At 29.2% G+C, this 26,298-nt stretch overlaps 3 protein-coding genes, 1 long non-coding RNA gene and 3 other non-coding genes across 7 annotated transcripts; 3 read left to right on the forward strand and 4 right to left on the reverse strand.

Moving 5' to 3' along the window:
- The first annotated feature begins 2,279 nt into the window (after positions 1-2,279).
- LOC107173764 (cell division cycle protein 20 homolog) lies at positions 2,280-6,898 on the forward strand. Its single transcript, XM_015524429.2, has 10 exons — positions 2,280-2,790; positions 2,882-2,967; positions 4,798-4,901; positions 4,977-5,117; positions 5,178-5,307; positions 5,368-5,561; positions 5,617-5,796; positions 5,879-6,006; positions 6,073-6,322; positions 6,401-6,898. The coding sequence occupies exons 1-10, from the start codon at positions 2,678-2,680 to the stop codon at positions 6,590-6,592; spliced, it is 1,518 nt and encodes a 505-aa protein (XP_015379915.2). The 5' UTR covers positions 2,280-2,677; the 3' UTR covers positions 6,593-6,898.
- Positions 6,899-7,858: 960 nt separating this feature from the next.
- Positions 7,859-12,160, forward strand: Rae1 (ribonucleic acid export 1). Its single transcript, XM_015524414.2, has 8 exons — positions 7,859-8,010; positions 8,085-8,252; positions 8,324-8,590; positions 9,290-9,361; positions 9,534-9,690; positions 9,761-9,894; positions 9,957-10,151; positions 11,865-12,160. The coding sequence occupies exons 2-8, from the start codon at positions 8,088-8,090 to the stop codon at positions 11,949-11,951; spliced, it is 1,077 nt and encodes a 358-aa protein (XP_015379900.1). The 5' UTR covers positions 7,859-8,010; positions 8,085-8,087; the 3' UTR covers positions 11,952-12,160.
- Positions 10,797-15,691, reverse strand: LOC149056565 (uncharacterized). Its single transcript, XR_016191040.1, has 3 exons — positions 15,303-15,691; positions 14,478-14,620; positions 10,797-11,317 (listed from the first exon to the last, which is right to left on the reverse strand). It is a non-coding gene; the product is annotated as an uncharacterized LOC149056565 (long non-coding RNA).
- A 576-nt stretch (positions 15,692-16,267) lies between these two features.
- TRNAE-UUC (transfer RNA glutamic acid (anticodon UUC)) lies at positions 16,268-16,339 on the reverse strand. Its single transcript has one exon. It is a non-coding gene; the product is annotated as a tRNA-Glu (tRNA).
- Positions 16,340-17,525: 1,186 nt separating this feature from the next.
- Positions 17,526-17,597, reverse strand: TRNAE-UUC (transfer RNA glutamic acid (anticodon UUC)). The gene has a single exon. It is a non-coding gene; the product is annotated as a tRNA-Glu (tRNA).
- Positions 17,598-18,129: 532 nt separating this feature from the next.
- On the reverse strand, positions 18,130-18,201 carry TRNAE-UUC (transfer RNA glutamic acid (anticodon UUC)). Its single transcript has one exon. It is a non-coding gene; the product is annotated as a tRNA-Glu (tRNA).
- A 785-nt stretch (positions 18,202-18,986) lies between these two features.
- On the forward strand, positions 18,987-24,147 carry LOC149056569 (solute carrier family 49 member 4 homolog). The gene is made up of 11 exons (XM_089224600.1): positions 18,987-19,220; positions 19,930-20,083; positions 21,013-21,100; positions 21,214-21,326; positions 21,388-21,522; positions 22,538-22,685; positions 22,744-22,852; positions 22,950-23,136; positions 23,216-23,401; positions 23,659-23,790; positions 24,015-24,147. The coding sequence occupies exons 1-11, from the start codon at positions 19,173-19,175 to the stop codon at positions 24,053-24,055; spliced, it is 1,341 nt and encodes a 446-aa protein (XP_089080726.1). The 5' UTR covers positions 18,987-19,172; the 3' UTR covers positions 24,056-24,147.
- The last annotated feature ends 2,151 nt before the right edge of the window (positions 24,148-26,298 follow it).

Raw genomic sequence — 26,298 nt, forward strand, 5'->3', positions numbered from 1 at the left:
AAGGTCAAACGGACATTATTATAAATTAGACATTTAGATCCCATACTAACTAAAAGCTCTCTCGCATCAGTAAATATACCCAGTTATTGGCGGTAATTTAAAAAACTTTTAAAAATATAACCTACGCATGCACCTATAATATTTTTAATTTATTCAGCTATGATATAGCATTTTAAAATTGAAAATATTTATAAAAATATGAAGTCTAAATCTAAAAGGTTAGATAATCGATGCTTGTGAAATTTATAATTTTATTAATTGTAAAAAAAGTGTTAAATTGTAAGGATAGATAATCAGATAAAAAAAATCCCCTGAAAAGGCCCAAAGCTTTAGTTAGATACAGCTATCAAAAATAATAATGAATAATAAAATATATAAAATTTAAATGATTTTAGGTATTTTGATCAGACTTTAATTCTGCATAAAATAAAAACATATGCTTGTGATGCTGCAATGTTCTCTTAAAATTTACAATTATCTATAGGTAATAGTAAACTTAGGAAACTTATTGCAGGGGATTTTTGTTCAACCGGTATTTTTTCCTAGATTCATTGTAAGACAATAAAACAATTATATATTGATTGGTTTTGATCCACTAAACAGTTTTTAATGGTATTCAATTTTATTTTAGCATAACATGTAATATTAATTTGAGATGAGCAGTACTTGCAGAGATACGATTGTACCTATCTTGTATCAAGATACATAATTTTAATGTTTCATCATGTATCGTGTATTTAAAATTTTTATTAAATTAGGTATATCTAGTATCTATTTGAGATTAACATACTATTAGATACATTCAAAAATTATGTTTCATTTAGTATAACAGTTTTCCTGATTTCCCATATTATTGTTGTTTAGCAATATAGCCAATTGGTAATAACATGTTTTAAGATTAGCATAAAGTAGGTACTTAACTACATGTTGCCTGTCGATATAATAGCTAGGTATAGGTCTTATCAATGATAAGACTTGTATTACATTTTCAAGCAATTTAATTTTAAAAAACTAATAATGATCGAAAATTGCATATACCTATAATAGTTAAACCTAAGTCAAAATTTTTTGAAAATTGTATGGTGGGTAGAATATACTTATATAAAAATTCTGTGAAAATTTGATGTATCTATGATCATTTATTTTAAAGTTACATAAAAAAAAACCAAAATAGATTTTGTAGAAAACTGAATGTGCGTAAAAATCCCTGTTTTTTTCTTAATTTTTACTTAGAAAAATATTGAGAATAATGAGAATTTTTTGATCCCCAAAGTACCAACTTGATTCACTTTCTGATCGAACGAGGTACTGAAAAGTCGAAAATCAAAGTTCTTTTACTACCCCAAAATGGCAAAACGTGATGACAGACCCCAAAAAAAAAACACGTATCATATCATGGTAAAATATCATATATAATAAATTTATTAAAAAAAAAAACATGGTAGGTACATAGAATTATTATTGCTGTGACTTAATATTTTTGGCAATAGCTTTTGAAAAATCTTGGAGACAGTTTAACTTAAAGTATTCCAAGTTTTCTAAATTTTTTTTTCCGTTCATCGAAATAAAATAACACTAATATAAATTTATTAAGTGATGACTTACCTACGAGATGAAACAAGAGGTTATTGGTTTGAAGACTGATCGCGCGTCGACTCGTTTCGGCTATACTGACTCCAATGTGGCAATGTATATACCTGCACTTTTGTTTAAAATGTATGGCCGAATTGGACGTATTGCCACAACATTTATATAATAACTTGTGAACAAATTTAACATCTGGCAATAAATTTGTCCAATTTTTTTAAAATGCATCCAGCATTAATTAATAATTGCTGACGCAGCTAAGGGTGAATATGCAATTGCAGTCAGCATTACTCTTACTCGCAGCCAGCCGTTGACGATCGGAATCGGGCACCGGAACTTGGAGAATGGATCCGATAATTATGTCGTATTACTTTCCTAAATTATTCATAGTGGTTATTATCATATTCAGTGCTCAGTTCCAAACCAGACTGTCGTGGACATAAAATATTAAAATATATTGTCTATAAGTTCAAACTTCAAAATAAGAAACGACTGTGGCGGCGACGGTTAGGTCACGCCCATTGGCCAATGTCCGCACGTATTGTAGTGAAGTCACGCCCATGCGCAGTAGCTGGCCGCCGCAGTCGTATTTAGAACCGAGAACGGAATGTTTAAAAATAGATTTATCGGTGAATAAGTTGATCGTTCCGAATGTTTTGATAAGAAGCCTATCGATTTGTGGAAAAAAGAATGTGTGGATACCATGAGTCCATGACCCAATTACAAGTACTTTTCTACCGATATTTAGTAATATATCGATACCTATTAAAAGTACTTATATCAAAAGATCGTAACAGCCAACAGGTTCTACACTATTGTACTATTGATTGAATACTAATTTACTGTGTAGTATCTGAACTTCTGAACGTTTCCCTAAAATTACCATATACAATAAACTCCACGAGCCACGACCAGACCTAATTCTAATCTGTCGCACAGTTTTTTTAACATTTTTAATTTTTTTCAGTCTTATTTATTGTGATTCAAAGTACTCGGATAACTACGGTTTTTGTTTTTCCAACAGTTCAACATCTATATTTATAATATTTTATACTTTCATCTAAATAATAAACATATTATTACTTTTAAAATGTCTCAATTTACTTTTGTAAACGATCTTAAAAGTGCCGTTCGAATGGATGAGCCAATTACCAGTGGTCCAGCTCCTCGTTGGATGAAGAAAAGCGTGGAATCATCCTTGAGGTATCTATATTTTTTTTGTATTATTGCACGTGTGTAAACTTCAAAAATTGTTTTCGGTATGTCTATATTTCTGCCGTGTTCACTATGATAGTTCTGCAAATACGTCAAGAAAAACTGTTGAGTTGGTGCCTATCAAGAAGACTCCTTCTAAAACCCCCAGCAAGTCAAAATCACCAGGTTAGTAAGGTTACTAAATTTATCTTCGCATCTATGTCACTGGTTATCAAAATTAATTTATGCACAACTGCCCAAGCTATATAGATAACAACAAAAACTATAATATTTGATTTAGATTAATATTAATTAATTATAACATCAATTGATAGGTATTAAAATCATCATCCGTTATTAAAAATAATTTAAAAAGTTGTTAAAATTATCCATTAAAAATGAGTAAAAGCCATTTAAATAGATTTTTTAAAAGGAATAAATTGAAACCTCGAAAATTAAATGTCAACTCTCCAGAATCATCTGCAGTTAATAATAGTTATAAAAATATACCTACTGTCATACAAGGTAAGGAACAATATCCATAAAATAAAGGACATAATATTAACCTTATAATATCCAGGTATGACCTATCAATAATTTCCCTATTTTTGGATTTATACTTACCCTTAAAAACATTTGTCTATTATGGGCATGCGCAAGTTTCTAATTTATCATCAGTCGTGATTAATATCACCGTTAATATTAATAGTAATAACATACAATTATTATTATTTTATTATGTATACTATATGCACTGCCAAAAATAGTCATGTTCAGAATTCGGAAACTGCCGAGGGTATATACTGTTGTTTAGTGCAGAGCATAGGTGCAAATAGGGAGCTTAGGGGGTTTTAACACCCTCAAATAATGTTCATGTTTATATATCAAAAACTTCTTGCAAAAAAAGAATAAAATGATAAAATGCATATTTTAAGCATTAAGTAGCCTTAGTTTTTTTTTTTTTTATTATTGAAATTGTGCCTATGGTGCTGAGGTTTTCAACTGGAGTATCGCAAACTTTATTTAAAGTTCCGTTAAATAAAAAAAATATAAAAATTATATAGTTAATGTTTTATGTAATAATTTGTTTTATAAAATATAATACGTATGCCTACTTCTAACTACTTTCGTTTATACTTATGGCACTTTTGCTATGCTAAATAAAAACCTAGCTGGGTGCCTATAGGGTGCCTCCATATTTTTAGAAAATGACTAAGGGTGCTGTAAGTCAAAAAAGGTTGGGAACCTCTGGTTTAGTGTATTGTGTATACTGTAAACTAGTGAGGTTCTATGGGGGAGGGGTTAATTTTTAAATTTACTTCATATTGGATGACTTGACAAAACCTAAACATAACAAACCATATCATAAATTTTATAAACTAAAAATTTTTATTTGTGTTATTATTTTTGATTGATATGTTATTTTTCTCATACTAAAAATTTTGGGAAGGCAGATTAACCTCCTCCTTTTTATTTAGCATGCCAATACTGTATATACTAAATTTAATAGCAGTTGGCGCTAGTGTGACAATGTTAACAGTAAATATATCCCAAAATATATATTTTTAATTCAAAACAAGAACATTTCGAGTAAAGTAAGTCAATTTTTTAAGGTGTATCTTTCTAAATACTTTTGATTGATTTATTTTCTAATCTACCACTGGACTAATAAGTATATTATATAATTTGAATGAAATAGATTGATAGATTACACAAATTTAAATGTAAGCCCTGAATATTGATGCACATGTTAATAAAATTGTGTTAGTTCTATAATTATTTTAATAATCAAAATATACTTAAGATGCTAAGACCAATTGAGTTTATTCATAGTATAAATAAATGTTGAAATTTTTTCAATTAACAAGATATTATTATTTACTTAAGTATACTTGAATTTTGTACTTATATGAAAAAGAAAACAAATATAGTCATATTTATAAATATTCATTTTTAAATATTTTACCTTGATAATGTATAATCAGTGATATTCAGTTTAACTATTTATTCAATTAGCTTCAAGATCAGCATCAAACACACCAGCTAAGCTTAAAACACCTGGTGGTGACAGATTCATTCCTTCCAGAATGTCTACAAATTTTGAGATGAGTCATTTTAAGGTAATTCACAAATATTTAAATGTATTTAAAATATTTATCTCAACAAATTACTTATATATATTTTTTTTTAAATAGATGAACCAAGAAAACGAAAACCTTGACTTAAGCCCAACTCAATCAGACTACAGAAAAGCTATGTCCGAGAATCTCCATGGATGTGACATTAATAATGTTCGTGTTCTTTCCTATCAGAACAAAGCACCGGCTCCTCCAGAAGTATAATAATTAATAACTAATTATAAGCATAATCTACATTATAATTAATAATGATTTTAGGGTTATCAAAATGCCTTAAAAGTAGTTTACAGCCAATCAAAGACTCCCATGAATGTACGTGGAGCTACTCGTTATATACCACACGCACCAGACCGTATTTTGGATGCTCCTGAAATTGTTGATGACTATTGTATGGTATTCCATTAACTATATCCATGTGACTATTAATAACAGTTTTCATTTTTAACAGACCTAAATTTAATTGACTGGAGCTTTTCCAACTTATTGGCTGTCGCCTTGGGCACAAGTGTATATCTTTGGAATGCTGACACTGGAGCTATTGACCAACTGTTAGATTTAGAAGGTGCAGACTATGTCACTTCTCTTAGTTGGGTACCTAATGGAAACTTACTAGGTGTTGGAACTGCTTTAGGACCTGTTCAAGTAAGTAGAATGCTTGCTGTTGAACATAGTAAAATATTATCATTTATCCACTTAGTTATGGGATGCATCACAAACAAAGCGGTTGCGTATTATGAACAGTCACAGTTCAAGAGTGGGCGCTATGTCATGGAACAGTCATATATTAACTACTGGTTGCAGAAATGGACAACTTGTCCACAACGACGTCAGACAGAGAGAACACATTGTTGGTACAATTCAATCCCACACTCAAGAAGTATGCACCAATCCTTGTTGAATTTGTATTTTGATCTTAATGTCATGTAACATATTAATCTAAATTGTTTGGTCTGATGTAGGTTTGTGGTCTTAAATGGTCAACTGATGGTCGTTATCTAGCCAGTGGAGGCAATGATAACTTACTGAATGTGTACAGTGGCTTACCAGACCAAGCTACATACCAATCTGAACCAATATACAGTTTCAGGTAATGTTGATTTACCCAAAAATATCAATGTGTAGCAGTGTATAATTTTCCTTATGTTCACTTCAGCCAACATCAAGCTGCCGTTAAAGCATTGGACTGGTGTCCATGGCAAACCAATGTACTAGCCAGTGGAGGTGGTACAGCTGACCGAACCATCAGGTTTTGGAATTGCAACAATGGCCAGTGTATTAATTCAGTCAATGCCAACTCACAGGTGTGCGCAATTCTGTGGTCCAAAACTTACAGAGAATTGGTATCAGCGCACGGTTTTGCAAATAACCAGCTCACAATTTGGAAGTATCCTTCACTGACAAAGGTTAGTTAATTGATAAAAAAATATGTATGCATTAAGTACTATTGGATATTTAATATTTTTTTTTATTTTATCTTAAAGGTTGCTGAGCTCACTGGGCACACAAATCGTATTCTGAATTTGGCCATGTCACCAGATGGATCAACAGTGCTGTCAGCTGGTGCAGATGAGACTTTGCGAATGTGGAAGTGTTTTTTGCCAGATCCAAACAAGAAGAAAGAACATGAGAAACGCACTTCTAGGCCCACTATGCTGAGACCAGGACTTAGATAAATATTTTGAATTTGTTAATTTATTTTCTTTGTCAATTAAACTTATATACAATATTTTTGTAAACTTTTTACTTGTGTATTTTTAGCTTTTTAATTTTATTTTGACATGACTCAGTCATACTTTAATTCGCATGTTGTACATAGTTAAACAAATTTTTTTATAATTATTATCTCTATTGTATTATTTATTAGGTCAATGTATTTTTTCGAACACGTAATTTTGTGTTATGTTAACCAAATGTATTCAGAATTAATACTTAAAATGACTACAAAAATGAATATACTTATACATTCTAAGTTACTTTAATTACTTATGTTATAATAATAAATATTAAACAAGTCTTTGACTACTTTATGATTACGTGTATAGTAATATATTATAACTGCATAGTTTTACTATGTTTGTGGACTTATTAATCAACATAAAGAAGTAATAAATAAAAAAGAAATAAAAGTTGAGTTACAAACAAAAAAAACATTTAATAATAAATAATAAATAGAAAAAATTTGGTTGTTTGTCTGAAATGGATAGGTAACAATCAATTTTTTAAATAAAATGTGACATTAGGTAAAATTTTAATAATTAATAGTTGTTTAAGTTTTTTTTTTGTATAATACTTGTTATTATTTTAAACAATAATTTAGGAGAATAATGTCTGTTTTTTACTTATTAAAATAATAGGAAATCTATCATCTAAAGTTATCTTTTTCTAGCTTCATAATGTTGTATTTAACTTGAGTGTTGTCCTAATTTAAGTGACTTGAATAAGTTTTCTTCGCATGATTTATTAGGACATATTATTCTAATCTGTTTTTAATTTATAAGACTGTTGTGAAATTTTTTATGTATTGAGATGAGCACATTTCATTTAAAAATTTTAATTCACAAATATGGCATTGAGAATTTTTTGGTTTATGTTTAAATGTTCAAATTGATTACATTAACTATACATTTTTTTTCCAACGTAAATGTTGCGATGCAATTTGAACATTTAATAGCCGTTTTCATCATTTTTATTTAAACATAATATGAAATATTATTGAAATTCAATGGCTAAAGGCTAATAAATTCAGTCATATGACAATTTTATCCGCCAGAAACTATATGATAACGTCATTTTGTGATAAGCCAGCTGAACACCTGAACACCCTGAACCACGGTTTAAGATATACTATATAATATATCTTAAACCGTGCCCTGAACCATAGAGTAATTACTCTATGCCCTGAACACAGGCGTAGTACACTTCTTCCAAAATCTAATGTTACTGATAATAATATATTGGCATCACTGTAGAACTCGACCATTCGGACATTCGGTGTTTCAGTATCAGTATTCAGTAATTCGGTTCATTCAAATATTTAATTATACAAATATAAGATATAACTTAACTTACCCGTTAGTAACCTACTACTGAGGTTGGTTAATTGTTTGATATTTTAAATTTAAATTATCGTTGTAGATTTCCTAATTCACTGATCTATGTTTCTAGACAATGTTGGGTGGAGGATTATTTTCCAATAAGTCGGTGGCTGCGCCCACAAACCCCAACAAGGATTTTGAAGTCACACAGCCTCCTGATGACACCGTTTCAGCAATGGCGTTCAGTCCTGCTACATTACAACAAAATTTTCTCATTGCGGGTAGTTGGGATAACAGCGTAAGATGAGCAAACACGCACCTTCAGTGATGTAGTGAGTTGAGATTTTTCCTTTTTTTGTTTCATCTTAGGTACGTTGTTGGGAAGTCGAACAGAGTGGTAAAACAGTACCAAAATCCATGCAGTCAATGACTATGCCAATTTTAGACGTCTGCTGGAGTGATGACGGCACAAAAGTTTTCATGGCGTCTTGTGACAAACAAGTAAAATGCTGGGATTTAGGTAGTAATCAAACGGTGCAAGTGGCAGCTCACGATGCACCCATAAAGACTTGTCATTGGGTCAAAGCGCCATCTTACACATGTATCATGACTGGCTCATGGGATAAAACATTAAAGGTGTGTTAAATGTTTTTTTTTGCATAATGTACCCATTTTTCTTAGGTTGTATTTGATAATTGCCTATATCAATTATTTTCTAGTAATTTTAAGCTATTTATAACAATTAATATATATGATAAATATTAACCCTAAAGCACACGCTTTACAGTCTAAAAGACCGGGCTCAGTACTTTTTGACATTTGTTCATTTCATTGTTTCAAGAATACAAAATATTTACATAATCAAACCTAACTATCTGTTAATAAAGTGATAAACTAAAAATATATACAACTACCAACTGTACATAATCTGATGTTTGTATTGGTCAAAGGTCATAAATTATTAAAAATACCATTTAAAAGACCCTGACATTTGTAAATTATTTTATTTTATTAAAAATTATTAAAATTATTTTTGAATTTTGTTTCTTAATTTGCTTGCCGATAGAAAAATATTTATCAATTTGAGTTTTAATTGAAATATATTTCAATTCACAGTAAAAAAAAACATTGTGTGCTATCCCAAGAATATTTTTGTTGCCTACAATGTAGGATTAAATAAAAATTACATTTATCAGCAACATTAATTCTAAATAGGGATGCTTTCAGTAGTTACTAAACTACTGTTCTATAAATATTTTAACTTAAAATACTTATCAAGTATAAATATATGTACCTACTTCAGGTATTATATTGTATTTATTTTATTTTCAATAGTTTTGGGATGTTAGAAGTTCAGTTCCCATGATGACCATTAATTTACCTGAGAGAGCTTATTGTGCTGATGTGGTAAGTTAATAATATTACATTGAACTAAAATATAAAATATAAATTATTAGTTAACTACTTCAGAAAATAATTATTATACTTCATAATATTAATAATTAATTTTGTCGTCTTGTATTTGCCATTTTTTTTTTAACCATAATTATGCCAATAATATCAGGAGTTAATTGTTTAGGATTATCCTATGGCAGTTGTTGGAACAGCATCAAGGGGCATAGTTGTCTATAAATTAGAAGGAAAACCTGAAATGGTAAAATCTGTGGATTCTCCTCTAAAATATCAACATCGTTGCGTTGCAATATTTAGAGATAAAAAAAAACAATCTCCTACTGGTTAGTAATGTAATGAAAAATAGATGAATATTATCATAGAAGTATTTAAATGTATGGGTTTTTATTTTAGGTTTTGGTTTGGGAAGTGTTGAAGGACGTGTAGCTATACATTACATACAACCTCAGAGTTCAAAAGACAACTTCACATTCAAATGCCATCGTCAAAATAACTCTGGAACAATGAATGTCCAAGATATTTATGCTGTATGTTTTTTCAAACTTAGAATATTTCTTATTTCGATGTTACTTACTTTATATTTTAACAGGTGAATGATATTAAGTTTCATCCAATCCATGGTACTTTAGCAACTGTAGGTTCTGATGCAACATTTGCATATTGGGATAAAGACGCACGTACAAAATTGAAGTCATCTGAGACACTCGACCAACCAATCACAAAATGTTGTTTTAATAGTAATGGTCAAATATTTGCTTACAGTACTGGATATGACTGGTCAAAGGTTTGTATATTAATTACTTAGGTCTTAGATTTCTATATTATTATATTATAAGGGGATTGTTGGTGGACAGTTTTTCAGCTAAACATGCCAATCTTTTGTCTAACATACTGATCAACCTAGTTTTGTGATATTTATTTTTTAAACTGAATATTGAGTTTGCTATTCTTATTATGTTTACTTGATATAAGTTAGTCCACTTTTCCCAATTTTATCCCTTAACAGCTGTAAATTTAGTTTTGAATGTTTGAAAATTTTAATTATTCAAAACTCAAATCAATAATCTTAAGATGTAGAGTGACCGATCTCAATTAGACATTATAACGAATTCAGATCAGTTTTCTGATATATTATCATATTAGGTCATTCAGTAAAATGGACAAAAGTCTATACAAATTTGTTTAATTTCAAATTTGTTTACTGTTTATGTGTACCACCCCAAGCCCCAAGGTGGTGACTTGTACATATGTTTGGAAGCTCTTCATTATTTCTTTTACACTTATTATACTCTAATGAATAATGATCACTTACTATGCACACATTTACAAGACCAGCATGCATGCACTATTTAGAACAGGGGTCGGCAAGTAATTTCTATTGGAGTCCTAAAGATTAAAATAATAAATCAATGAGGTCCAGTGAAAAAAATCTTTTTCAAATCTTTATATATTAAAAATAGCAGTATAAAAATAAAAATAATTATTCAGTTATTACAATTAATTTATATTAAAAATTACAATATTAAAAGAGTAATATAAAACGAAACACGCACTGTATCCACCGGCGAATGTACACGTACTAAAACTAAATAGTTAACGATAAGCAATAAATATAATTTTACGCCGTCGGTTCTTCGGAGTTCTTAGAAAATCGAAATATTTGGTATTGTTGCGACTCGGCCGTCGGCCGATAACATTGTAATAAAACCGATTATTAACTGCCCGATAAAATATTTTTCAATGAATTATGATATAACTATAATCTGAGTTTGATAAATTAAATTAAATAAATGTCTGTATTAATAATAATACAGAATACTATTACAAAAAATAACATAATGAAGTACAATGCGTTGACAGGGTCCATAGTTTTGCCTTCCGCGGTCCGCCAATTGCCGATCCCTGATTTAGAAACTGTCCGCCACCAATGACCTTAATATTTATTGGCAACTATAACACATTTTGAGAAATCAAAGAGATATAACATACAATCATGGCATTTTAAAGTTTTTGTTTTTGAAACCTTAAATTTCTCTGCAAGTAAATATATTAACTTATGTTTGACAAAATATGATAAATTAACTAATTGTATTGTAAGTCAATTTACTATATCAACATTATTAAAATATCTTCATTTGAATTAATACAGTATTTGATAGTTTTAAATTAACATGTAAAAACAAGTTTCATTGATTTTTGTACATTTAATTGTTTTCGTATTATGTTGAGTTTAATTATTCTAACTAATGTTAATATTGAATAACAAATATGGATTTAGTAGTATAAAGAAAAAACTTGAAATTATGTTATTTATTTTACATTTGAAGTTAGTACAATTAATTTATATTTTGATAATAATTGGTATAGCATTTAAATTCATAATTAAAGTTTAAAAACAAATTATATTAAATTAGTTTTATTGAACAATAGTAATAAAAAAATTGATTGTCTCAGACTTAATTTACTGTTTATGATAAACTGTTTGTTTAATTTTCAGGGTCACGAGTATAATAATCCAGCTAAAAAGCCACAGATTTTCTTAAAACCATGTTTCGAGGATTTAAAACCAAAAAGTGGTACATAGATAATTAAATGACTTTAACCATTTGTTTTTTTAAATGTATTCAACATTGTATTTAAGAGAGTATTGCTTTCTACCAATATTGTAAAATTAAATATTGTGTATAATTATAATTCAACTCTTAATAGTATGTTAAATTTATTAATTACTGTACTGATTTTTTTTACTTGCTTCTAGTAACTTGTCACACAATAAATATATTTTTCAAAGGATATTAATAGTGTACGATGAATGATGATAGACAAGTGTAGTGTATACCATGTTAAGTTTGATATTAAAAATGTGTTTAAAATTTAAATGACATCCATGCAAATACTAGACATAAATATATTACAGAGTACTGACAATATTTTAATTTTTATAGTTTGTTGCTTAGTAAATACAGTTATGTCTGGACTTACAAATATTTTAACTGTAAATGTTTTTAATAAAAATTTGTTGTGGCGTGTACACGCTCTGAGTGTACTTACTGGCCGGTGTTGTTAGTTCCGGAATAGGTGAACACGCGGGTTTTTAGCAACAAATCTTTGACACACATACAAGATGTGTTCCAACACCCTCCCCCCACCTTACATTCACACACAGTACCAGGCGTCTTGATTTTAATAAAAAAAAATTGTGAAAGGTTAAATATATTTATGTATTTAATTTACAGGGTACTTGAGGAGAAGTCCTACCATTATAGGTACTCAATTTTACCGTAAAAAATAGGTATAAATGATTAAAAAACAAAAATAATCAACTGTCATATTTTAGTCAAATAAATTTCGTTAGTAATTTTTACACGTAAAAATAAAAATATATGACAACTTCGCGTGGTCATTTCATAACATTTTTAGTATGCCGGTGTAGTTTTTCAAACTTAAAAAGTGTACAACCCGAAAATATGACCTATTTGATTTGCCATCTGTGTTCAATGATATACGTATCCAATAGAGGAAGGGAACACGAACGCATAGAACTTTCGGAACACTTTCTACACCGAAAAGTGATTACTATGGAAACTTAAAAAAAAAACAAACGCATCATTATAAAACCAATATAGTGTTGTATTTCGAATATCGGCATCTTTTTAGAGCTTGGTGATAATCCCCGAAAAAAACGGCATTTTTTTCCAACTATATTTGCTGGTCTCCGGGACCGTTTGACGGACAGACAGTTATCCTAAAAGTAGAGGCCGATTTCTTTTTTCCTCGAGTATTGAATTCGATTCGGACCGTAATATATGTCATATTATATTTTCGATAAGACATGTTTCTGTTCACCACCGCGCGTTACCTACTCAATTATTTTTACGGAATATTATCGAAAATCAAAACAACGATATTTCATTTTAGTTTATTTGTGATATAAGTATTAAATATAATAAACAGGTGGGTGGATATAATCTACAGTGTACCTATAATATAGATATGTTTAGGCCACGTGAGCTTTATAATACTAAAGCTAGGATTTTGTAGTGAATGGAATACAATTGACCTAAGTATACCTACCACTTATCAGTTGAAAAAATTTACAATTCTGTAATAAAATGTAGGTATTTATCTTTAAAAGAATAACAATAAACAATATTATATTGTTAAGCGATGCCTTTGGTGTTACTTATTGCGGTGTCGTGTGCAGGTCCAAATGTCTCGAGAATCTCATGATTGAGCGATTGAAGCCTGAAGTGTTGACAAAGTTTTTTTTGAAAAATCATTTTTTATTCTACGGGTGGTGTCGTTATTCAATTCACAGTGTAGCTAAGTGTTAAAAACTTGTCATTCCATGGGTTAAGTATTAATTTTTTTATGTATATAATAATATTATTATAAGTAATAGTCAGTCAATTCATGATAATTGTCGATGATATTATAATGCACATTCGATAACAATGATATTATTGTACATAACACGGGTAAAGGCGTTAAAAGCTTTGAAATAGTTTGGACACCTTTTTCCACACAATCCGCCATTATACTATAAATAATAATAAATAATAAATAATGATTATAGTATTGTTATTGGGAATAAAATAATTGTTATAATAATATTTCAACTTACAGTAGACAAATTATTATAATGTGGCGTAATGAATAGGCAATTTGGGTACACACAAGTTGTGGTAGAGCTTATCAATAGTCTGTCTAAGCGGCAAGGGAAACATACGAGTACATACCACGCACGAAAGTATAGCGTTCTCCGAATTCAAGAATAATATGAAATATTATTTTATATTTATAATCTTACACAGGTTCTTATAATATGTGTCGTATAAATACTAAATTGTAAACTGTCGAATTGCATTGAATACACTACTTCGGGATTTAAATATCCAACAGGGTTTAAAATATAAGTATATTAATATCTACAACTTTATATAAATGTACACAATGAATTTAAATTCCACCCTAACATAGTATCTAGTTTAAAATTTCTAACCAGAAGACTGGAGAGTGTTCATAGGAAAATAAGGTGTTATAACGCTCCTCTTTTAACGTTTTACTATCATAAAAAATGTACGATAAAGCAATAAAAGTGTATAATTACCGTCATAAAACATATCCCTTTAAAAAATTTGAACATGCCACTGCTCTAAAAAATAACTATCAGATGAACCAGTTCGAGAAGTTCGACATTTAAAGATGCGTTGGTGTCGTGATCTGTTAAATAAATAACTGATCTAAATCAACCTAAGTGATAAATAATAATTAATAACTTATGTTAGGTCATTTGAAGGTATACTAAGGTTCTATCATTGGGTGGATATTTTTGTTATAATTTCCCATCAATTATCTGTACTCTAAGTCTCTAATTATATAAATTATAATACAATACATAAAACATCTTTATAATTTAGCTTAAATATATTATATTATGTACAAAAGGGCCTCTTCCGTTAAATAAATAAAATATATTCCTAATCCTTATTAGTAAAATATTTTCGGGTCTGGTCAAATAACAATACCACTGTCTAGTTTTTGCGTGTGATGTCAGTGTTTCAAACGGTTATTAAAATTTAACGAAATTAAACAATGTTTAAATATTTATCTATACAACATTATCAGATTACTCACATTAACATATATTTTGGCATGGAACTTGAATAAAAAAAATTCGAATTAAAAAAAATTATATTATTAAAATTACTACCTTGACGAGGCGTATCAACTGCTATATTCTAATATAATTTACGACTATTTACATTAGTTAGTCATAAAAGTTTTTAATTTTGTTAAAACAAAAAAAATCTAATCGACTATTATATCTTATTTCATTGATACATAGATGTATTCTAAATGTTAGAGGAAACAATTACGTAAAAAATGTATCGTTGTCATATATACACAAAATGTAAACAAATATCAGCCTAACCTGTGATCGCAGTACAATATTTTGTCTCAGCAGTCGTTTAATTTTGCATGTCAATCGACGGAATTACACTGTCGTACTTGGCGACCAAAACCGAGGATTAAGTTCTTCGTGCGAGTTTTTCTGTAAAGGATCGAGTGTGTTCATTTGATTACGATGTTTTTATGCACCGATGATATTGAAACACAATCATTTTTTTCGGGAACGGAATCAATGCTCAACGATAAAAAAAAAAAGAGAAAAAAGGTGATTAATATTTTTTATTTTAAATTCACTGGAAAAACATTGATATTATAATATACACATCACTTTTTAAATAATATACGTTTTACAACATACATTTACGTATATATTTTATATTAATAAACGAATATAAATTAACTAAAATAATATTGCTGCGTATTCCAATAAGCAATAATTAACATACACAATTAAAAAATATCGCTTTATCATACTATTTTGTTCTACAGTGACTGACCGGTCAAGCGATCCTTGCTGAAGAATTAACTTTTTTTAGGTTTTTTTTTTGGAGGGGATGGGTGATAAGAAATTTAATTCAATTAATCTTTTATTAGTTTCTTCATTATTATTTTTATCATACATTTGAATACTATAATAATGTGTTATTCAGTTTTTGGTATAGGAAAAAAAATACTATATAAACAATATTTTTTTATCAACCAATTATACTATTCTGAATGGTAGAGGTATTGGTAAGAGGTACACAGCACAGTTTAAATTAATGAATAATTTATAAATTAACATAATATAATAATATAGGTAACTCATATTGTACAATAAATATTACAAAATATTTGGTGTTAGCTAGGCATGTTAACAAATTAAATAGTTTCACCCAATATTTTTTCAATTCCACTATAGGAATGGCCTTGAACTATTATTATTTCTCTCATAACATAATTATTATAGTTTCACAATACAATGTAGTAAAAATTTACAAAAATTTATTCCGGTACCGGGAATCGAACCCGAGCCTCCTGGGTGAAAGCCAGGTATCCTAGCCACTAGACCATACCGGAGAGATATCATGATTAATCCACAAAGGTCAAATACATTTGAGTATTCGTTTTTTATTGTTGTGCATCCTTAAAAAATTCGACCAACTCAATGTTACGATTAAAACGACAAGGGGAACCCTAACTACTATACATTAGGTATCTGATATAAAGGAGGATTTTTTAACGTGAGATATTATACTTCAGAGTTAAAATTGAAAATTGTGAGTACATATTAAGATATTTGTGGTAAACAAAAAAATTGTGTTAAAATTGTAATATTATTATTTAAATAATTGTTTGGTAACCAAAAAGTTGGACAGTTTTCGATTTATTTTAGTTTTTGTTCAATAAATGTGTACAAATATTTGTTTGGCAAAAAGCTTAAAAATATGGTACCATGTTCCTCATCATAGCATTGATTATATATATCGATATATATAATATAATATTATAGGTACATATATTTAATCAATGCTCAAAGCTTGTAATTATATAATAGCTGTTTAAAAATATTAAAGATATATAGGCATGATTTTGTTATAAGCATTTAAATTTCAAATTTTTACAAAATTCTTAAGAAATATAAATGTTTGCTATTATACCGCATATACTGGGCCTTATCCATTAAAATAGTATACACAAAAAATATATGAATATGTTACACAATTATTTTTCGTAATTCATTTTCGATTTTTTTTTTTTTTTGACACATAGTAATTATGACATATTTTAGTTAAACATACAGACTTTCTATCCTAGGCAGCAGCCTCATTGCTTAATGAAAATCCACCTCCCATCACGATGAGCCATTCAATTTAAATTTAGCACATCTCTTTTACTACCAGAATACAAGTGACCCATTCGACACATATATACAACAGCTACTGCAGGTAGGAGCCCACTTTACCACTTTATTATAAATACGGTTTAACATAATTTTAAGTAATAACGTCTTGTCATTTTAAGATAATAAGATATATATAATAATAATAACATTATTTGAAAATCACCGAGATTATGTCTAAAAATTAAGGAATAAAATATTTTTTAAATTACGAACACCTGTTTTTTTATCGTTTTTTCACTGATTTAATAATAATCTGTATTTTTTTCGACTTCAGTAGGAAGTAGGAAAGAACCGTGATTACTTTATAGTGTAGTCATAATTTGTGAGTACAAAGGAGTAAAAAAATTATACAAAACAATGTTCCGGTACCGGGAATCGAACCCGAGCCTCCTGGGTGAAAGCCAGGTATCCTAGCCACTAGACCATACCGGAGAGATAGTGGTATCTTTAAAAAAAATTTAAATACATTAAAATATTTGTTTTTAGTGTTGAGCATCCATACAAAAATCTCGACCAACTCTATAAATGAAATGTACCTACTCTAATACACAGAGTACTGTAATACAAGGTGCATTTTTTTATCGTGATAGGTATACATTATATTTTGAAACTAAATAAAACTTTTAAACATCATTTGTAGTCATAATTACGGCATGTCATTGTCATTGTAAGGCACATTTTTCAAAAGTCAGATAAAGTAATGAAGCTATTTCTATAAATTAAAAAATACCTTTAAAAACATTTTTTTTTTTTAAATACACCCACCAATTGTAGGTATCTATATTATGATTGATTTACAGATCTAACAATATAATAAATAAGTAAAATATTTGTTCAATCGCATTATAGAAACGACCGTGAACTGTTATAACTTTATAAGTTATTCACCTTGACTAGTTGCTTATACCAAAAGTCCAAAATCATAGTTTTTGTGTTCAATAGAGCAAAAATATATAAAAGTATATTCCGGTACCGGGAATCGAACCCGAGCCTCCTGGGTGAAAGCCAGGTATCCTAGCCACTAGACCATACCGGAGTATATGTATCGACAAAAGCCAAATATACATTTGAATATTCATTTTTTTGTTATACCGAATGCATTCTTAAAAATGTCTAGTCCAACTCGATGCTACGATTAAAATATAATGTCGATAAGTATCAAACCATAACACAATTATAAAGGGTGATTTGTTTAGCGGCCAATCAGTACTTCAAAAATTAAATTATTATGTTAAACCGTAATCGTGAGCTTAATATTATAATATCATATAGCATTCCATTATTTCAAATTTTAAAATTCGGTTTAGTCTAAGACCTAAAGATTGTTGTAAAATTATTAAAATCCATTCACCAATTTTGTGTTTTGATGTAAAAATAATACACTCGTCAGTCGTCGTCAGATATTATCTTGGCACCGTCTGTTTTTTAGCACATGTTCCCAAACTGTTATTTTCCTCACACTACAACTGCGTGATCTATCTATCAACGATAAGCCGCCATCTGGAGTTGTGTACGGGTTCATGGTGTTAATAACAAGAACTCAATGATAAACCAAAAATAGATCAGAAAATAAATGTCATTACAATAACGTGTATGGAATATTAGCTTAGCGTAATATTGTGTTGAGAACCACTGCTTTGGCGCTATAGCGCTGTGCCAAGATATCTGACAACGACCCATGTGCAACGAAATTTTCAATTTTGGTCCACATTGAAAAATATTAAAACGATAAAAACAAATAAATCTAACTTCTTATTCTTATTAGTTTGTAACTTCACGAAATTATTTTTTAATATCGGACATCATACATCCAATCTGAAGGCATGTGTCACTCATCCTGATCAGGATAATCGGTTAATAATCGCCCCAAATCAAGATCATGAACAATCCAAATCAATAATTTTATTTGTTATTTTTAAGAAAACCAAAGTTTCGAAGCAGTACGCGATAGATGAAAAGTCGTTGGGGTTGATCTGTTTCGACAAGCCACCGATCAGACCGACAAGGATGAGATTTATCGTTATCAGCATTATGTCAACCACATTTTTAATTCAAGTACCTACAAAGTCGTATTTATAAATTTGGCTCTTCAAACATTTTTTTATTAAATAATTCAAACTAATGTCAAAACAATATTTTTGAAAGCACAACTAAAATTTTTTTTATAACTCAATTCTTTGCTTATATAAACTGAACTTATAAATTAGGCAATTGCCGCAATTAAATCTAATAAATCATTTTTTTTTTCAAAATTTGTATTTTATTTCATACATTTCTCAGAAAAATATCCTACTCTAGAATATAAAACTAAAAATATATGTAACATGTTGTTTAAATAAGTAAAATAAATTAAAAGATATAATGAGTAAAATTGTAAAATTCATTTTTTGCAATTTTTTAATGTTATTTTTAATGACTTAAAATTATGCAAAAAAAAATATTTTCAAAATCTTGAAAAGAATTTAACATTTTGAACATTATTAGTCTAAAAATCATGGTTTATTTTAAACTCAGCCCGAAAATATCAAGTAATGAAAAGGTAAATTGTAAACTTGGCCCCAATTTAGTAGTTAGGTATTATACGTAGAATCGGCGTCCGATTTTTCAGGTAGTTTAAACTTGATATAGCCCATAGTTTAATACTCGATGTATTATTATATAATATATTTAATAGAATGATGATTGTAATATTAATTTCGTGAAAAAAAACTCACCATATATGTTTAATGTACAATATCTATAATTTATCTACCGTTATTTTTAGACATTTTCCCAGTCCATCTGGAGCGCCATATACGAACCAGCATTATTAGCATTTCCAGATTGGACTAGGCGATCACTGTCCTTATTGCCCGTTTGGGGCAATGTGATGACCGCGGTTCTAGTGTTGCCAGTGTGTCTAATGGTGGATAAATATGGTAAAAAATATGAACAATTAACATATTTCACATAATATAACCCTGTCTATTTAAATGTTTATGTATACCTATTAGTTTGTACAGGATGATACATTGATACACCAAGCACGTTCATCTACATTTTTTTCCCATTTAATAATGAATTTATTCAAATTATGATTTTTGGAATTTTTAAATATATAATATTTTTAGACGATATTTTCAAGTTCTTATAAGGAGTGTCCTACAGGCTGCAGCGAGACAAACTTCTGTTTTTAAAATGAGAACCCCTTTTCTACTTTAAATTATTTAGTGGATAATTTTTTCGAACATTTTTTCGTATCCAATTAAAAATTAGAATGATTAGTTTCTTAGTTACCTAATTAAAAAGTTTATATTAAGGATAATAGTCTTTAAAAATAATTAAAAAATATATAAAATAGATGTAATAATATATTGTATATACAATATACATATTGGATACATAGTATTTACTATTTATCATACAATTTTTACAAATTATAAAATAGGTTGATAGATTATTATGACGAAAATTACTAAAATTCTAAAATAACCGTAGCCCGTATATATTACCATAGATCTATTTAACTATCCTTTATACATACACTTATAAGTAACTCAAAACTACTCGTGTGAAATGTTATTATGCTATTATATACACAAAAAATATCTGCTAAATAATTTATATTTATAAAGGTGAATTCTCATTTTAAAAACAGATATTTGTATCTCCACAACTTACAAGATACATCTTAATAGTTGTTAAAAAAATCTTGAAAATTTGAAACTTTAGTCTTAAAGTATAGATTTTAAAATTCTAAAGATCAGATTTTTGCATAACTAAAGAAAAAAGGGTGAGCATGCGAATCACCCTATATGTAGCCAAAATTATTTTATAATTAAAAATATATCATACTTTACCACCTCAGGATTAAAAGTGATCTTGTCATGTTCATGCTGCTTTTTCACGTTGGGAACGGCTGTTCGATGTATGCCATCCATGTATTCTTGTACGCTGTAAGTGTATATTATGTTTTCCAATTCACCTCTCTTTGACGTGGTAGAAAAATAGTTTAATTATAATATACTTATAAGAGTATATATATAATATATATATGTACCATACTCAGATGCTTACACTTGTCGGCCGTATGTTTGTCTGTCGGCAGTGTGGTAACGACGCCTCTTATAGTGACCATGTCTGCACAGTGGTTCCCGAAAGACGAGAGGAACATGGCTTCCGGTCAGTGTGCCGCATGAATATAATCGTATATAGCTAAAATTATGTCGATTCGCGTTTAAAGGTTTATGCTCGGCTGTGAGTATGCTGGGATCAGCGGCCACGTACATTATCGGCCCCATGATGGTGTCTACGACGTCCGACGGACCGTCGAGCCGATTCGTCTTAAGGATTCAGATCATGCACATGATGTACACATGTACGGAGACTTAAACGCTTAGCGCGTAGTGCGTACTTATAGACAAACATAAATACATAATATTATAATATATAACACCTGCATGTCTTTCATATTAAACAGGCACGTAGCCAGACATTTTTCCATATAAAAAGGATACAACATATTTTGGTCTCTCCCTACTTTTTGCACCACTACCACCCCACTCCTTATCACAAAAATTGTATGAACAAAAATACTACATTTTAACAATATATTTGTCTGTGTAAGATTAGACAACGCTACATCTATGTTATTGTATTATCTCCTTTTGAAAAAATGTAAAACATAGCAAAAACTGTTTTGCATGGAAAAGACCTGATGAGAAGGCAGCAGTCATATCTAAGAAACGAAATTGACACCACATAAAAAGAATATTGGCTGTGAAATATCGAATTTATTTTTTATATCAGAACTAAAAGAAAGTTATTTTTATTTAAGGTTGAAAAACATAAAATTTATGGATTTTGAAACAATACGAACTTATTTTGTACTATATCGTTATACTTGTATATACTTATATAAAATAAGTATTTCATAGATATAATGTTCCCAACTATATTATATATCAATTTGGAGTCTGAACTAAATAACTACAGAATTAGTGGTCTTATCCTACGCAAAACAATTATTGCTATGTTGTACATTTGTTAAAAGGAGACAACGCACATACTAATAAGTATAGCGTCCTCTTAAATCGGTGTTTTGATCTATTATTATACGTGTTATTGTGTTATATCAAATTGTCGGGTGCCGAATGTTTATAAAATAAAATTTTGGAATCTAATTACAATATATGATTTTTAATTATAATATAGGTACATTCGAAATTCAGGAAAATTTAAGGCCATAATATTTAAAATATTTATTAATAAAATTGATGGGGCAAGTTTAAGGCCACTGACTTTTTTAAGGGGACCAGATCCCAATAGCCCCCCTTGGTGACATAGTTGATACCATAACATAATATATGCATAAAACTAAAACATACTTAAAGGCTTGGGCCTGAACGCGTTCGTCACATGTATGGTTTGTCTGTTATTCCCGAAACACACAATGCCGCTGAGCTGCAACGAGTCCATATTGTCAACGAAGTCACACCAAAGCGCCTGCAAACTTTTTAGCTCGCTCAAAACGCTCGTTAAGTACGTGCTCTTTCTGTGCTATAATCGATTAACTTAATTTTTTCTACGTTGTTTTCAGGAATCTCGAAATGTGGTGTCTCGTGTTGGCACTTACGCTGTCCAATACGATATTGGTTCCGTGGTGGGCGCTGATACCGTCGACTTTTTCCAAGATCCACGTGTCATCAGTAAATTTCGTCGTTGACGGCTATTCGTTTTTTCTTTTAAGGTTCACGTACAATAATATGTGTGTTTGTGTGTAATTGTTTGTTTTTATTTTCGAAGGAAATTACTACACAATGCTGTTTTTTCATGATCATTCACACCTTCGGTCTGAGTTTGTCGATCAGCAGTTTCGCGCACCGCGCTCCCCGCTATACAAAGGTATTAGTTATGGTCAGTCGTTGCGTATCGTTGATCTTCCTCCTATGGATAATGCTCATGATGAATTTTAATGCTAAACTCACGACCAGTACGTGTTCGAAAACATAAACCCTTTCCCCATAATAATCATTAGTAAAAATAACGACATCACTTACACGTGTTTTCAGCTAGATTGTTTTGCGCTGTCCTGGTGGCGTTCCCGTACAGCTTTTGTAGCCAGTCACTACTGTATGAAATGGGCGTTGAATTTATGTGTTCGTTGCCTGGAAGTTTTGTAGCTGGCTACATGACAGTGTTGAATAATTTGTTCGTAGATGTCATATATGTGGTGTTGTATTTCTTCCCTCGTTTCGGTAGTGCAATTACTAATCGATTTTATCAAACATTTTTCCGAATGGTATACCTACACTGAATAAATACTTTTATGAATTATGATGTACATGTATAGCTTAAAGTTTTAACCACCAACATTCACACTGAATTAAAAAGTTTACGTACAAAGATACCATCCGTGGAAATGTCATTAAAACTTTTTGTACTTGATTTAGATTTCCTATGTACCTACCAATTATTTTCAAGGAGTGTTATATTTTATGTTTTTATTTTTCAGACGAATATTGGCTGAACATTGGTGTATTTGTTTTCTCGGCCCTGAGCATATTATTTCTATATTTCACCGTGGATGTTACTAAAGAAAGAAAACAATTCAATCAACATCTGTTAAATTATACTGATTTTATATGTAAGTATTTACTACATTTATGATATACTGTAATACTTACTATTTATTATTATAAAATATATCTTTGTGGTTTCGTAATTCAAAAACGCAGGTAAAACGCTTGTATCTTGCAAAAGTGTGTCATTATATTCTAATTATTGTTTTATTTATTATGATAAGTATTTAATTATTATAATATAATAATATTATTTATTTAATAATAAGTATGTATTGATGTATTGCAGCCACTATGGATGTCTCAAAAACCATAATATCTGAACCATAACAACCAATATTTAATATCCTACTGCAGTGATACATAATAATAGGTAATTAATTATTCTGGTAAAAAGTACCTTGCTGGTACATACTGAGCAATTGACAATGTTTTTATATTACATTTCCATACCATGTTTATTTATAGATAATTTTTTTTTAAATGTTACTTGTTTTATTATGTTAATATTTTTCATGATAAATAAACGTTTGTTGCTTAAATAACAATTTTGTGAGTCTGACGCATTTAAAAAAAATCTAAACCTTTTAAACCCCTAAATTATGTTATCATGTATTTTTTAATCTGTAATATATATATCTATAGATATGCTATATAGTAAATACAGTGTTTTATAAAATATAATGTCTCGATTTCAAAAAATCATAATTTTACGAGTTTTGTCGTAACGTAATCTACTTGCATTCATCATTATATGAACCAGACAAGTTTCTTGTTTCTTTATAATTCTTCCAAAAAAATAGATGTAAAAACTTGATAACCTACAGTTTTTTGATTGATATCTCCTTCAATTTTATAAGTGTTATGTGTATTTTATCAAATTTATTGTTTTGAAACCATGCAGTAAATTATTTATGAATCACTTCGTGTATTAATGTAAAATGTAATAGTTTATAGTATAAATATAAATGTATATAGTATATTTTACTATCGATAATAATTCAAGTAGTGTTATATCATGTTTCTTATTTATATACATATATAGAGTATTATTTAATGATAATATTGTATAGGTAGTAGGTACGATTAAATTTATAATGCACCGCACACATACAAATTATGAAGAACAATTAACGATATGAAACTAATGAAAAATTGCAATTTTACAGTGAAAAACCACCTTTCCTAATAATGTTTTTATGAGAACGTAACGAAATAAAATCGAATTAAATATTTTCATCCCCTATAAACGAGTGTAAAATAAATTGTCAATCGATATTATAATCGTAAAATATTAAGACAAATTTATTATTTAACAATACCTAATAACATTTTATGTTTTAACTTATAATATTTTCGTTCCATGCCGATTATTGTAGGCGTTTGCAATTATAATATTTAATAGATTAATATATTCGTAGAACGTCTTTATTCATGTAGGTAATTAAAATCCAAAATAAATGATACCACAGTTTTTTTACTGTAAACCATCAATTTTGAAAATATAATAATAATAATAATTTAGAGTATGATACTATAATATTTTTTTTAGAACTTACAGTATGTGTGTGTAGTTACTATGTTCCGACGTTTTTTTATTTTGTTTCAAATATTATGAAAAATAAATATTTTAATTTTCTTTAAAACTTTAACGTACGCATGAAATTATAATATCGAAAACGATGAGGGTTATAATAATTAAACAGAATATAATATAATGACGACAAACTTTACAGCTACGTTGTTTTTCGTAAGCTTAACAATATTGCCAATTGCAATGAGATCTGCTCTGCTTCTTAAATCTCAATCATAGAGCGATACATTACTCTATGGTCTCAAGGTCTCAACGGTTAGTATTTTTTCATCAGATTTGAAAAGTACAGTGTTGCCATATTTAGTGAGTTATAAAAGCTTGTATCAGAGTTTTTTTTCAGTATAATAAATCCATGAAAATATCGCGTGTTCTGATTGGTGGCAGTCAAGAGAAGTTTGAGAAGATCTAATCTAGAAGCTCAAGGCGGGTTTCCACTAATACGTTTGCGAATATCCTTTGCTGTGATTGGTTGGTTAGGTAAGGTTAACCACAGGATTAACCACGTTACCGTGTTGTAGCTGAACATTTTACGTATACACGGCACACGCTATAGTGGAAACCATAGGTCTATGGTGGAAACCCGCCTTCATGCGCGATGAGAATTAAGTTAAAGTTGGTAGGGCCTATACAGAAATAACTGTTTATTTGACGTCTTTGTCCATATTTCATATTTGCCGTTCATATTATAATTTATTAATATTTAATAATTAGTAATTCTAATGGACACGGAGATGAGAGACGAGTGACTCGATATTATACTAATATTTTTTCAGAATTTCATAGAATAAAAATATAAAATCATATTAATATAAACGCCCTAAACGGTTTATATAGTCATCACACATCGTATGTGATACTGTTTCTATTTTTCAGTGAGACAGTGATCTTTTTTTTATTTTTTGTTTTTTGTTTACTTTTTCTACTTTTCTATTACCTAACCACTTGTTCTACCGTGTAAAATCCAGACCAATTTAAACTT

Source organism: Diuraphis noxia, unplaced genomic scaffold (genome assembly GCF_037042655.1).
Source record: "Diuraphis noxia isolate RWA-SAM2 unplaced genomic scaffold, SU_Dnox_SAM2 contig0003, whole genome shotgun sequence".
Lineage (NCBI taxonomy): Eukaryota > Metazoa > Arthropoda > Insecta > Hemiptera > Aphididae > Diuraphis > Diuraphis noxia.

Bases quoted from the DNA above. Each gene is read 5' to 3' on its own strand.
- LOC107173764 (XM_015524429.2), top strand. From the start codon at position 2,678: ATGTCTCAATTTACTTTTGTAAACGATCTTAAAAGTGCCGTTCGAATG. The intron at 2,968-4,797 runs GTTAGTAAGGTT...TTATTCAATTAG, and splicing joins CAGCAAGTCAAAATCACCAG to CTTCAAGATCAGCATCAAAC. The intron at 6,007-6,072 runs GTAATGTTGATT...TGTTCACTTCAG, and splicing joins GAACCAATATACAGTTTCAG to CCAACATCAAGCTGCCGTTA.
- Rae1 (XM_015524414.2), top strand. From the start codon at position 8,088: ATGTTGGGTGGAGGATTATTTTCCAATAAGTCGGTGGCTGCGCCCACA. The intron at 9,691-9,760 runs GTTAGTAATGTA...TTTTTATTTTAG, and splicing joins AAAAAAACAATCTCCTACTG to GTTTTGGTTTGGGAAGTGTT. The intron at 10,152-11,864 runs GTTTGTATATTA...TTTAATTTTCAG, and splicing joins CTGGATATGACTGGTCAAAG to GGTCACGAGTATAATAATCC.
- LOC149056569 (XM_089224600.1), top strand. From the start codon at position 19,173: ATGAGATTTATCGTTATCAGCATTATGTCAACCACATTTTTAATTCAA. The intron at 21,101-21,213 runs GTAAGTGTATAT...TACCATACTCAG, and splicing joins TCCATGTATTCTTGTACGCT to ATGCTTACACTTGTCGGCCG. The intron at 23,791-24,014 runs GTAAGTATTTAC...GATGTATTGCAG, and splicing joins AAATTATACTGATTTTATAT to CCACTATGGATGTCTCAAAA.